The following is a 13329-nucleotide window of genomic DNA, read 5'->3' as shown; positions in this document are numbered from 1 at the left end:
AAGGGTAACATAATTAACCATCAGCCTGTTAGTAGGAGAGAGAGAGGAAGAGAGGGTAACATAATTAACCATCAGCCTGTTAGTAGGAGAGAGAGGAAGAAAGGGTAACATAATTAACCATCAGCCTGTTAGTAGGAGAGAGAGGAAGAGAGGGTAACATAATTAACCATCAGCCTGTTAGTAGGAGAGAGAGAGGAAGAAAGGGTAACATAATTAACCATCAGCCTGTTAGTAGGAGAGAGAGAGGAAGAAAGGGTAACATAATTAACCATCAGCCTGTTAGTAGGAGAGAGAGAGGAAGAGAGGGTAACATAATTAACCATCAGCCTGTTAGTAGGAGAGAGAGAGGAAGAAAGGGTAACATAATTAACCATCAGCCTGTTAGTAGGAGAGAGAGAGGAAGAAAGGGAAACATAATTAACCATCAGCCTGTTAGGAAGAGAGGGTAACATAATTAACCATCAGCCTGTTAGTAGGAGAGAGAGAGGAAGAGAGGGTAACATAATTAACCATCAGCCTGTTAGTAGGAGAGAGAGAGGAAGAGAGGGTAACATAATTAACCATCAGCCTGTTAGTAGGAGAGAGAGAGGAAGAGAGGGTAACATAATTAACCATCAGCCTGTTAGTAGGAGAGAGAGAGGAAGAGAGGGTAACATAATTAACCATCAGCCTGTTAGTAGGAGAGAGAGAGGAAGAAAGGGTAACATAATTAACCATCAGCCTGTTAGTAGGAGAGAGAGAGGAAGAGAGGGTAACATAATTAACCATCAGCCTGTTAGTAGGAGAGAGAGAGGAAGAGAGGGTAACATAATTAACCATCAGCCTGTTAGTAGGAGAGAGAGAGGAAGAGAGGGTAACATAATTAACCATCAGCCTGTTAGTAGGAGAGAGAGAGGAAGAGAGGGTAACATAATTAACCATCAGCCTGTTAGTAGGAGAGAGAGAGGAAGAAAGGGTAACATAATTAACCATCAGCCTGTTAGTAGGAGAGAGAGAGGAAGAAAGGGTAACATAATTAACCATCAGCCTGTTAGTAGGAGAGAGAGAGGAAGAAAGGGTAACATAATTAACCATCAGCCTGTTAGTAGGAGAGAGAGAGGAAGAAAGGGTAACATAATTAACCATCAGCCTGTTAGTAGGAGAGAGAGAGGAAGAAAGGGTAACATAATTAACCATCAGCCTGTTAGTAGGAGAGAGAGAGGAAGAAAGGGTAACATAATTAACCATCAGCCTGTTAGTAGGAGAGAGAGAGGAAGAAAGGGTAACATAATTAACCATCAGCCTGTTAGTAGGAGAGAGAGAGGAAGAGAGGGTAACATAATTAACCATCAGCCTGTTAGTAGGAGAGAGAGAGGAAGAGAGGGTAACATAATTAACCATCAGCCTGTTAGTAGGAGAGAGAGAGGAAGAGAGGGTAACATAATTAACCATCAGCCTGTTAGTAGGAGAGAGAGAGGAAGAAAGGGTAACATAATTAACCATCAGCCTGTTAGTAGGAGAGAGAGAGGAAGAAAGGGTAACATAATTAACCATCAGCCTGTTAGTAGGAGAGAGAGGGCAACATAATTAACCATCAGCATGTTAGGAAGAGAGGGTAACATAATTAACCATCAGCCTGTTAGTAGGAGAGAGAGAGGAAGAGAGGGTAACATAATTAACCATCAGCATGTTAGGAAGAGAGAGAGAGGAAGAGAGGGTAACATAATTAACCATCAGCCTGTTAGTAGGAGAGAGAGAGGAAGAAAGGGTAACATAATTAACCATCAGCCTGTTAGTAGGAGAGAGAGAGGAAGAAAGGGTAACATAATTAACCATCAGCCTGTTAGTAGGAGAGAGAGAGGAAGAAAGGGAAACATAATTAACCATCAGCCTGTTATTAGGAGAGAGAGAGGAAGAAAGGGAAACATAATTAACCATCAGCCTGTTAGTAGGAGAGAGAGAGGAAGAAAGGGAAACATAATTAACCATCAGCCTGTTAGTAGGAGAGAGAGAGGAAGAAAGGGTAACATAATTAACCATCAGCCTGTTAGTAGGAGAGAGAGAGGAAGAAAGGGAAACATAATTAACCATCAGCCTGTTAGTAGGAGAGAGAGAGGAAGAGAGGGAAACATAATTAACCATCAGCCTGTTAGTAGGAGAGAGAGAGGAAGAAAGGGTAACATAATTAACCATCAGCCTGTTAGTAGGAGAGAGAGAGGAAGAAAGGGAAACATAATTAACCATCAGCCTGTTAGTAGGAGAGAGAGAGGAAGAAAGGGTAACATAATTAACCATCAGCCTGTTAGTAGGAGAGAGAGAGGAAGAGAGGGAAACATAATTAACCATCAGCCTGTTAGTAGGAGAGAGAGAGGAAGAAAGGGTAACATAATTAACCATCAGCCTGTTAGTAGGAGAGAGAGAGGAAGAAAGGGTAACATAATTAACCATCAGCATGTTAGGAAGAGAGAGAGAGGAAGAGAGGGTAACATAATTAACCATCAGCATGTTAGGAAGAGAGAGAGAGGAAGAAAGGGTAACATAATTAACCATCAGCCTGTTAGTAGGAGAGAGAGAGGAAGAAAGGGTAACATAATTAACCATCAGCATGTTAGGAAGAGAGAGAGAGGAAGAGAGGGTAACATAATTAACCATCAGCCTGTTAGTAGGAGAGGGTAACATAATTAACCATCAGCCTGTTAGGAAGAGAGGGTAACATAATTAACCATCAGCCTGTTAGTAGGAGAGAGAGAGGAAGAGAGGGTAACATATTTAACTATCAGCCTGTTAAAGAGAGATTTAGAGAGTAGCTGAATTAACCATCAGCCTGTTAGAGAGAGCACCTACAACACCCTCTTCATTCACTAAGGAAGGAACCCACCCCACCCATCTAAATATACCTATTTGTCCCCTCTATCACTTCAATCTATACAGTTATAGTATGTTTCTAATGTGATAAATCACCAAAATGAAATCAAATTTTATTGGTGACTTACACAGATCTGAAGATGTTATTGAAGGTGTATTGAAGGTGCAGTGAAATGTTTGTGTGTCTAGCTCCAGTGTAGTAATAATACCTAGCAATCACATAATCCCAAAATAAATCAATTAATCCATGTCAGAGTGCAGAATGTAAATATACTGTATATACACTGACTACACAAATCATTAAGGACACCTTCTCTTTCCTTGACTGATCAGGTGAATTGAGGTGAAAGGTATGATCCCTTATTGATGTCACTTATTAAATCCACTTCAATCAGTGTAGATGAAGGGGAGGAGACAGTTTAAAGAAGGATTTTTAAGTCTTGAGACATTTGCCCACTGAAGTCGGTTACGACGCCGAACTGCAGTCAGGTCAAAACCGTGATGGGTTATTTTTATTTCAGCTGATGAAGCAATGCCATTTTTTTGAGACCAATACTTTACATTTTGCGTTTATATGTTTGTTCAGTATATTTACTGTCGTGGCCAAAAATATTGGCACCCTTGTACTTTTTTCAAGTAACTCACAATTTCCCATAAAAATAAGTACAAATTGACCAAAGTATTTTGCCTCCACAATTCTTTATTTCACTGTTAATATTACAGAACCTTTGTTTTTGTTTCAGAAATAAACAGAAATGGCATTGACAAAATGATTGTCATCTGAGACTTGGTAGCACAGCCTTTGGTCAAAGTAACTGCAAAGCTTCCTGCACCTCTGTACTGGCAGTTTGGCCCCTCCTCTTGGTCAAACTGCTCCAGTTCACCCAGATTCGAAGGGTGCCTTCTCCTAACTGCTGTTTTCAGATCTCTCCACATGTTTTCAATGAGATTTAGATCTGGACTCATTGGTGGCCACTTCAGAACAGTCCAGTGTTTTGTCTTGAACCATTCCGGGGCGCTTTTTGAAGTGTGTTTGTCCTGCTGACACTGGGTCCAACATTGCTCTTCAAAATGCCTTGGTATTCTCCTGGTTTCATGATGCCATGCACACATTCAAGGCATCCAGTGCCAGAGGCAGGAAAGCAACCCCAAAACATCACTGAACATCCTCAACTTTTGACTGTAGGGAAGGTGTTATTTTATTTGAAGGCTTCCCTACCTTAGTTACAACACAACTGATTTGCTCAAACACATTAAGAAGGAAATAAATTCCACAAATGAACTTTTAACAAGGCACACCTGTTAATTGAAATGCATTCCAGGTGACTATCTCATGAAGCTGGTTGAGAAAATGCCAAGAGTGTGCAAAGCTGTCATGAAGGCAAAGGGTGGCAACTTTGAAAAATCTAAAATATATTCTGATTGGTTTAACACTTTTTTGGTTACTACATGATTCCATATTTGTTATTTCATAGTTTTTATGTCTTCACTATTATTCTGCAATGTAGAATATAGTAAAAATAAAGAAAAACCCTGGAATGAGTAGGTGTGTCCAAACTTTTGACTGGTACTGTACAAATATGTTTGGACACATTCCAGGGTTGATTCCAGGCTCTTTCTTTATTTTTACTATTTTCTACATTGTAGAATAATCGTGAAGACATCAGTGCTGCATCAGATGACCTGGCCTCCGCAATCGCCCGACCTGAGATGGTTTGGGATGAGTTGGACCGCAGAGTGAAGGAAAAACAGCGAACAAGTGCTTAGCATATGTGGGAACTCCTTCAGGACTGTTGGAAAAGCATTCCAGGTGAAGCTGGTTGAGAGAATGCCAAGAGTGTGCAAAGTTGTCATCAAGGCAAAGGTTGGTTACTTTGAATAATCTAAAATCTCTATGAGCTTTGCACACCTGGATTGTACAATATTTGCAAATTATTCATTTTCAAATTCAAGTTCTGTCAGGTTGGTTCTTGATCATTGCTAGACAGCCATTTTCAAGTTTTGGCATAGATTTTCAAGACGATATAAGTCTAAACTTCAACTAGGCCACTCAAACATTACATTTCGTCTTGGTAAGCAACTCCAGTGTATATTTGGTCTTGTGTTTTAGGTTATTGTCCTGCTGAAAGCTGCATTTGTCTCCCAGTGTCTGTTGAAAAGCAGACTGAACAAGGTTTTCCTCTAGGATTTTGCTTTTTTTGCTTAGTTCTTTAACGTTTATTTTAATTTTAAAAAGTCCTTGCCGATGACAAGCATACCCATAACATGCTGCAGCCACCACCATGCTTGAAAATATGGTACTCAGTGATGTGTTGTTTTTGATTTGCCCCTAACATAATGCTTTGTGTTTAGGACGTAAAGTTAATTTCTTTTCCCACATTTTTTTGCAGTTTTAACTTTAGTGCGTTATTGCAAACAGGATGCATGTTTTGGAATATTTTTATTCTGTACAGGATGGCCATAACAAAGGGGTTGAATAATTATTGACTCAAGACATTTCAGCTTTTCATTTATTTATTTATTTATTTTACCACTTTTTTCCCCCAATTTTGTGGTATTCAATTTGAAGTTACAGTCTTGTCTCATCGCTGCAACTCCGGACAGGCGACGGTCGAGAGCTGTGCGTCTTCCAAAACACAACCCAGCAAAGCCGAACTGCTTCTTGACACAACGCCCGCTTAACCTGGAAGCCAGCCGCACCAATGTGTTGGAGGACCGTGTCAGCGGGCACTGCGACCGGCCTGCCACAGAAGTCGTTAGTGTGTGATGGGACAAGGATATCCCTGCCGGCCAAACCCTCCCCTTAGCCGGACTACGCTGGGCCAATTGTGCGCCACCCCATGGGTCTCCCAGTTGCGGCCTGCTGCGACAGAGCCTGGACTCGAACCCAGAATCTCTAGTGGCACAGCTAGCACTGCGATGCAGTGCCTGAGAACACTGCGCCACTCGGGAGACCCAGGTTTTCATTTTTTATGAATTTGTAAAATGTCCTAAAAATAAAATTCCACTTTGACATTATGGCTTATTGTGTGTAGGACAGTGACACAAAATCCCACTTTTAATCCATTTTAAATTCAGGCTGTAATACAAATAAATGTGGAAAAAGTCAAGGGGTATGAATACTTTCTGAAAACACTGTAGATACTCAGCTTTTAGAGACTCCCTAATACTGTTCCTGCCTCACACTTGGCGATTGAATAGAGACTCAAGCCCCCATGTGTAAACTCATCAAAAAAGAAACGTCCTCTCACTGTTAACTGCATTTATTTTCAGCAAACTTAACATGTGTAAACATGTGTGTGAACATAACAAGATTCAACAACTGAGACATAAACTGAACAAGTTCCACAGACATGTGACTAACAGAAATGGAATAAGCCGTAAGCCGTTAGTGTCTTAACTGCCATTCCACAGGTGCATGGTCATTAATTGTTTATGGTTCATTGTACAAGCATAGGAATCAGTGTTTAAATCCTTTAAAATTCAGAGATGTGAAGTTATTTGGATTTTTACGAATTATCTTTGAAAGACAGGGTCCTGAATAAGGGACGTTTCTTTTTTTTGCTGAGTTCATATATGATGGTGTGTGTGTATCGACAGTATGGACACGATATGAATGGAAAAAGTGTGTACAGCAGTAGTTATATAGGATGAGCCATGACTAAAATACAGTATACACAGTTGAAGTCAGAAGTTTACATACACTTTGGTTGGAGTCATTAAAACTTGTTTTTCAACCACTCCACAAATTTCTTGTCAACAAACTATAGTTTTGGCAAGTTGGTTAGGACATCTACTCTGTGCATGACACAAGTCATTTTTCTAACAATTGTTTACAGACAGATTATTTCACTTATAATTCACTGTATCACAATTCCAGTGGGTCAGAAGTTTACATACACTAAGTTGACTGTGCCTTTAAACTTCTGATAGACTAATTGACATCATTTGAGTCAGTTGGAGGTGTACCTGTGGATGCATGTCAAGGCCTACCTTCAAACTCAGTGCCTCTTGTTTGACATAATGGGAAAATCAAAATAAATCAGCCAGAAATTTCCAAATGCCTGAAGGTACCACGTTCATCTGTACAAACAATAGTACGCAAGTATAAACACCATGAGACCACACAGCTGTCATACCGCTCAGGAAGGAGACGCGTTCTGTCTCCTAGAGATGAACGTACTTTGGTGCGAAAAGTGCAAATCAATCGCAGAAAAACAGCAAAGGACCTTCTGAAGATGCTGCAGGAAACAGGTACAAAAGTATCTATATCTACAGTAAAACGAGTCCTATATCGGCATAACCTAAAAAGCCGCTCAGCAAGGAAGATGCCACTGCACCAAAACCGCCATAAAAAAGCCACGGTTTGCAACTGCACATGGGGACAAAGATTGACATTTTTGGAGAAATGTCCTCTGTTCTGATGAAACAAAAATAGAACTGTTTGGCAATAATGACCATTGTTATGTTTGGAGGAAAAAGGAGGAGGCTTGCAAGCCAAAGAACACCATCACAACCGTGAAGCACGGGGGTGGCAGCATCATGTTGTGGGGGTTCTTTGATGCAATAGGGACTGGTGCACTTCACAAAATAGATGGCATCATGAGGATGGAAAATTATGTGGATATATTGAAGCAACATCTCAAGACATCAGTCAGGAAATTAAAGCTTGGTCGCAAATGGGTCTTTCAAATGGACAATGACCCCAAGCATACTTCCAAAGTTGTGGCAAAATGGCTTAAGGACAACAATGTCAAGGTATTGGAGTGGCCATCACAAAGCCATTACAGACCTCAATCTTGTAGAAAATGTGTGGGCAGAGCTGAAAAATCCTGTGCGAGCAAGGAGGCCTACAAACCTGACTCAGTTACACCAGCTCTGTCAGGAGGAAGGCTACTTGAAATATTTGACCCAAGTTAAACAATTTAAAGGCAATGCTACCAACTACTAATTGAGTGTATTCTGACCCACTGGGAATGTGATGCAATAAAACCTGAAATAAATCATTTAAAATAAAGTGGTGATCTTAACTGACCAAACACAGGACATTTTTACTAGGATTAAATGTCGGTAATGTAGGTTAACTTCCAACTGTACATGTAAAGTGGGTGAAACAGTATGGAAACAGTACTAAAGTGACCAGTGTCCAATGACTTTAGGGTGGTAGCCAGCTAGTACCCGTGACCAAAGTTCAAGGCAGGGTACTTGGTGGAGGCAGGCTAGTGGTGACTTTTTAACATTCTGATGGCCTGGAGTTTGATAAACAGCTTCTGTCTTTTAGTCCCAGCTTTGATGCACCTATACTGTCTCCTCTTTTTAGTGGGGTGAAGTGGCCGTGGCTGAGGTTATTGATGGTTTTTTTGGCTTCCTGTGACACCGGGTGCTGTAGTTGTCCTGAAGGGCAGGCAGTGTGCTCCCGATGATGTGTCGGGTAGACCTCACCACTCTCTGGAGATCCCTGAGGATGCGGGCGGTGCAGTTGCCGTACCAATAGTGCATCTGTAGAAGTTTGTGAGTGTTTTAGGGGCCAAGACTAATTTCTTCAGCCTCCTGATGTTGTTGCGCCTTCTTCACAACACTGTCTGTGTGAAGGGACCATTTCAGGTCGTCAGTGATGTGCACGCCGAGGACTTTTGTAAACTCTCCACTGCGGCCCCGTCTATGTGGATGGGGGCATGCTCTTGCTACTAGCTCCTGTAGTCCATGATCAGCTCCTTCGTTTAGTTGAGGAAGAGGTTATTTTCCTTCACAGTCATGGGTGAACAGGGAGTACATGAGGGGCTGAGCACGTACCCCTGTGGGGCCCTCGTGTTGAGGATCAGCGTGGCGGAGGTGGTGTTGCCTACCTTCACCATTTGGGGTCATCCCATCAGGAAGTCCAGGACTTGTGGAGGGAGGGATTTAGACTCAGGGCCTTGAGCTTAGTGATGTGCTTGGAGTGCACTATGGTGTTAAACACTGAGCTGTAGCTGACGACCAGCATTCTTACAAAGGTATTTCTCTTGTCCAGGTTGGATAGGGCGGTGTGGAGTACAATGGAGATTGCGTTGTCCATGAATCTGTTGGGGCTGTATGTGAATTGTAGTGGGTCTAGGGTGTTGGGTAAGGTGGAGGTTATATGGTCCTTACCTAGCCTCTCAAAGCACTTCATGATGACAGAAGTGAGTGCTACGGGGCGATAGTCATTTAGTTCAGTTACCTTCGCTTTCTTGTACAGGAACAATGGTGGACATCTTGAAGCAAGTGGGTACAACAGACTGGTATATGGGGAGATTGAATATGTCCGTAAACACTCCAGCCAGCTGGTCTGCACATGCTCTGAGGACGTGACTTGGATTCCGTCTGGGCCGGCAACCTCATTAGGGTTAACACGCTTAAATGACGTTCTCACGTCAGCCACAGAGAATGAGAACAGTCCTATTGAGCTGAGGGGGTCCGTGTTGGCAGCACTTTTTCCTCGAAGCGGAGGAGGCGTTTAGCTCATCCGGAAGCCGGTGTCTGCGACATGGGTCACAGAGGAGTTTTTTCTACAGTCATAACAGCATGTTACACGTTCCATTCAGTAGAACATGTTATTGGTGTGATCTGTGGTCATCTAGATATCAATGATGGAATTGTCTCCTGTTAAATTCCTGTTTTAATAAATGTGCATGTTTACTGTACCTGGCTCGCTCGAAGATTTGAGCTCTAATTGTGTGAGCGCTGATCGCACTGCTCCTACAGTCAAAGCAAACAGCGGCTGCCTTCCCTATGTAGTGAACTACTTTTGACCAGGGCCCATTGGGCTCTGTTCAAAAGTAGTGCACTATATATGGAATACGGTGCCTTTTGGGACAAAGACGAGGCCTTTGGAGCGTGACAGCAGCCCGTGTCGTCCCAGACTGACAGGTTCTTTGATATGCTGATCATTTGCTTGTTCGTCTGGCTTTCTGCCGCAGGCGTTCACTTCCTCCCCTTCTCACATCGTGTCTCTCCCGAATCCGCTCCTGCTATTCTCCTGAGCTCTGCAAACATCCTGTAGAGCAGATACGTTTTGAGGTGGGATGTTTGCCTGAGAGCTCCAAAAAGTGATCTGAAAATGTCCACTGAGACATCTACTTGTGTGCAAGTAATACAAATACAAATATTCCATCCAAAGTGCCTTCATAAAATGGCATCTTTCCATCACATCATGGGACGGTTTCCTAAACAGAGATTCATCCTAGTCCAAAAAATATATTTTAAGTAAGAACCTCCATTGAGAATGCTTTCTAAACCAGGTATAAAATAAATCTGTGTGTGGGAAGCCAGCCCCATATGTGTAACCTAGATTTCCTTCTCTCTCTACCTCCTATCCAGACATCCAAGGTCTTTCCACCTCTCTACTACTCTAAATCCCCCTCTGTCTTCTCCTCCCAGGTGATGCAGGTGGTGAGGGAGCAGATCATACGAGCGCTGATACAGAAGCCTAATTCCCTGGACCAGTTGAAGAGTCGCCTGCAGAACCTGAGTTACACTGAGATCCTGAAGATACGCCAGTCTGAGAGGATGAACCAAGAAGACTTCCAGTCCCGCCCCATCCTGTGAGTCTACTGTGTGTGTGTGTGTGTGTGTGTGTGTGTGTGTGTGTGTGTGTGTGTGTGTGTGTGTGTGTGTGTGTGTGTGTGTGTGTGTGTGTGTGTGTGTGAGGATGGGAAAGGGGGATACCTCGTCAATTGTACAACTGAATACATCCCGAGTGGCGCATCGGTCTAAGAGGCATCACTGCAGACCCTGGTTCGATTCCAGGCTGTATCACAACCAGCCGTGATTGGGAGTGCGGCTCACAATTGGCCCAGCGTCGTCCGGGGTAGGCCGTCATTGTAAATAAGAATTTGTTCTTAACTGACTTGCCTAGTTCAATAAAGGTTGAAAAAATACTGAAACGTGTCTTCCGCATTTAACCCAACCCCTCTGAATCAGAGAGGTGTGGGGGGGCTGCCTTAATCAACATCATCGGCTCCCGGTGAACAGTGGGTTAACTGCCTTTCTCAGAGGCAGAGCAACTGGTTTTTACCCTGTCAGGGATTCGATCCTACCCGCCAGGCCAACGTGCGTGATGGTCCTCTCAATAGGAAAAGACGGAACTGCTTGAGAAGGACACAGCAGTCAGTGATATCGATGTCTAGATGTACCCAATCCTTCATTAAAAGAAGACAAAAACATTGAGGCAGAAAGGAAATAGGAAATAAAGGAAATAGTTGCTCATATTCATGACATGGATGTCCTCATGCCCCATCATTTGCCCAGTCCAAAAACAGACGAAAACAAAGGGAACAAGAGACAATATGACTGTGGAAGAAAGGAAACACGTTAGTTAATACTAATTTAATAAAACGGCCCTCCACCCTCGCTCATTTCCATCCTTTATCCATTTGTTCATATAATGTTGGCTATTGGCACAGCACACCTGCGTTCGGTTCCCCTCAGGATTGAAAATCTGCATTAAAATCGAATTTGTCTACAAATGGTGTTCTGAGTGAATCCTCCATTACGGTCTTATTGTGCATCAGACTAGAGAGAGTGTATGTTCAGTTCTATTAAAGCACTCATTAACTACTTATGGATAAAGTCGTAGTAATAAAGAACATTGTTTGTCCTGTCACTGTATTTTAAGGAATTTAGCATCTAGCGGCATTGAAAATGATTTCATGCAGCCAGCTTGGTCTCTGAAGAACCGGACAGTGGCATGTATGGAGCTGATATTGATCATGTGAAAGGGTCATTGTTATTGGAGAAATGAGGGAGGGGAAATGGTTTTAGCTTTTAGACGGTAAGCGCCAGATGTTTGGGACGTGGGGTTGTTCAAACCTTAGGATTGCAATGTGCTGGAAAGAAAGACCTGTGTAACATTGACCTTCTGTAAGGGCACACTCACTCAAATTAGACCAGCTTATATAAACAGGGTCTTAACAAGAATGAATATTACATTCATTAATGCAGAGGAAACATTTATGAGAGAAGGTGTTAGGCTGCATCTCATATGGTTTTAGGCCGCACACTCTAAAAGCTCAGATGCAAACATTTAATTACCAATTACCAACTTTTCGACAGCCAAGCTGTCTTCTTCAGGGTATAATGCAGGGTTGGTTCCAGATTTCCTACATAGGGCCCTTGATCAAAAGTAGTGCACTCAATGTACAGCTTTACCTAATGTAATGTACAATACAGTAACTGTATAGAAGGGGAGAAAAGTCATGTATAATTCATTCTTGAGTCCTCCACATAATTTGCTACAATATTTCAGGCTTCAATAATGAAGTACGTTTCCATTTCTATTTGGATTCCACTCCCATCTCAGTGGGTCCTGCCACTCTATACTCTGTGTCCAGGAACATTTGATACAAGCCATCCCAGAGATTTATCTACAGTATGTGGCCTTTGAAAGAGCTCATTTGGGTGCTTTTCAGAGGTGAAGAGTGAATGAGATTGAACTGCAATGAATCTGATTTATAAAATGGCAGTGCCAAAAGTCTGAGACACAGACAGGGCGACAGACAAAGTCTGAGACACAGACAGGGCGACAGACAAAGTCTGAGACACAGACAGGGCGACAGACAAAGTCTGAGACACAGACAGGGCGACAGACAAAGTCTGAGACACAGACAGGGCGACAGACAAAGTCTGAGACACAGACTGGGCGACAGACAAAGTCTGAGACACAGACAGGGCGACAGACAAAGTCTGAGACACAGACAGGGCGACAGACAAAGTCTGAGACACAGACAGGGCGACAGACAAAGTCTGAGACACAGACAGGGCGACAGACAAAGTCTGAGACACAGACAGGGCGACAGACAAAGTCTGAGACACAGACAGGGCGACAGACAAAGTCTGAGACACAGACAGGGCGACAGACAAAGTCTGAGACACAGACAGGGCGACAGACAAAGTCTGAGACACAGACAGGGCGACAGACAAAGTCTGAGACACAGACAGGGCGACAGACAGTCTGAGACACAGACAGGGCGACAGACAGTCTGAGACACAGACAGGACGACAGACAAAGTCTGAGACACAGACAGGGCGACAGACAAAGTCTGAGACACAGACAGGGCGACAGACAGTCTGAGACACAGACAGGGCGACAGACAAAGTCTGAGACACAGACAGGACGACAGACAAAGATGATTTCACTATGTGGAGTAACTGAATCCTTAGCGTCCCTTCCCACTGACAGATATCAGAGTAGGGTGAAGTTTCCCCTAGATGCTGATCTTGGGTCAGTTTAACATTTTCCTAACTAGGATTTGGGGAGAGGAAGCTGATCCTCGATCTGTACCTAGGGGAAACTTCAACCTTACATGTATGTCAACTCAACATCCAACTACAGATCAATGTAATGATGTAGTCCACTGATAATAAGAAAGCACAGAGCCAGTGGAACTAATTGCTAGGGCAAGGCACAGAGAGCCTGACCTAATGAGAAAGAAAATCTGATTCGACAGTCCTCTCCACAGCAGCCCT

At 43.0% G+C, this 13329-nt stretch overlaps 1 protein-coding gene across 6 annotated transcripts in view; it reads left to right on the top strand.

Moving 5' to 3' along the window:
• The window catches only part of LOC118397642 (engulfment and cell motility protein 1-like), a 241656-nt gene that overhangs the window by 209710 nt on the left and 18617 nt on the right, over positions 1 to 13329 (top strand). For 5 of the 6 annotated variants that reach the window (XM_052469993.1, XM_052469990.1, XM_052469992.1 and 2 more), the window contains one exon: positions 10243 to 10406. In XM_052469993.1, the coding sequence (XP_052325953.1) occupies positions 10243 to 10406 (164 nt within the window). Of the gene's footprint in view, positions 1 to 4546; positions 4709 to 10242; positions 10407 to 13329 lie in introns of those variants that run through there. The other variant, XM_035765240.2, reaches the window with a different exon arrangement.

Source organism: Oncorhynchus keta, chromosome 19 (assembly GCF_023373465.1).
Source record: "Oncorhynchus keta strain PuntledgeMale-10-30-2019 chromosome 19, Oket_V2, whole genome shotgun sequence".
Classification (NCBI taxonomy): Eukaryota; Metazoa; Chordata; class Actinopteri; order Salmoniformes; family Salmonidae; genus Oncorhynchus; species Oncorhynchus keta.
This window is presented reverse-complemented; position numbering and strand designations above follow the sequence as displayed.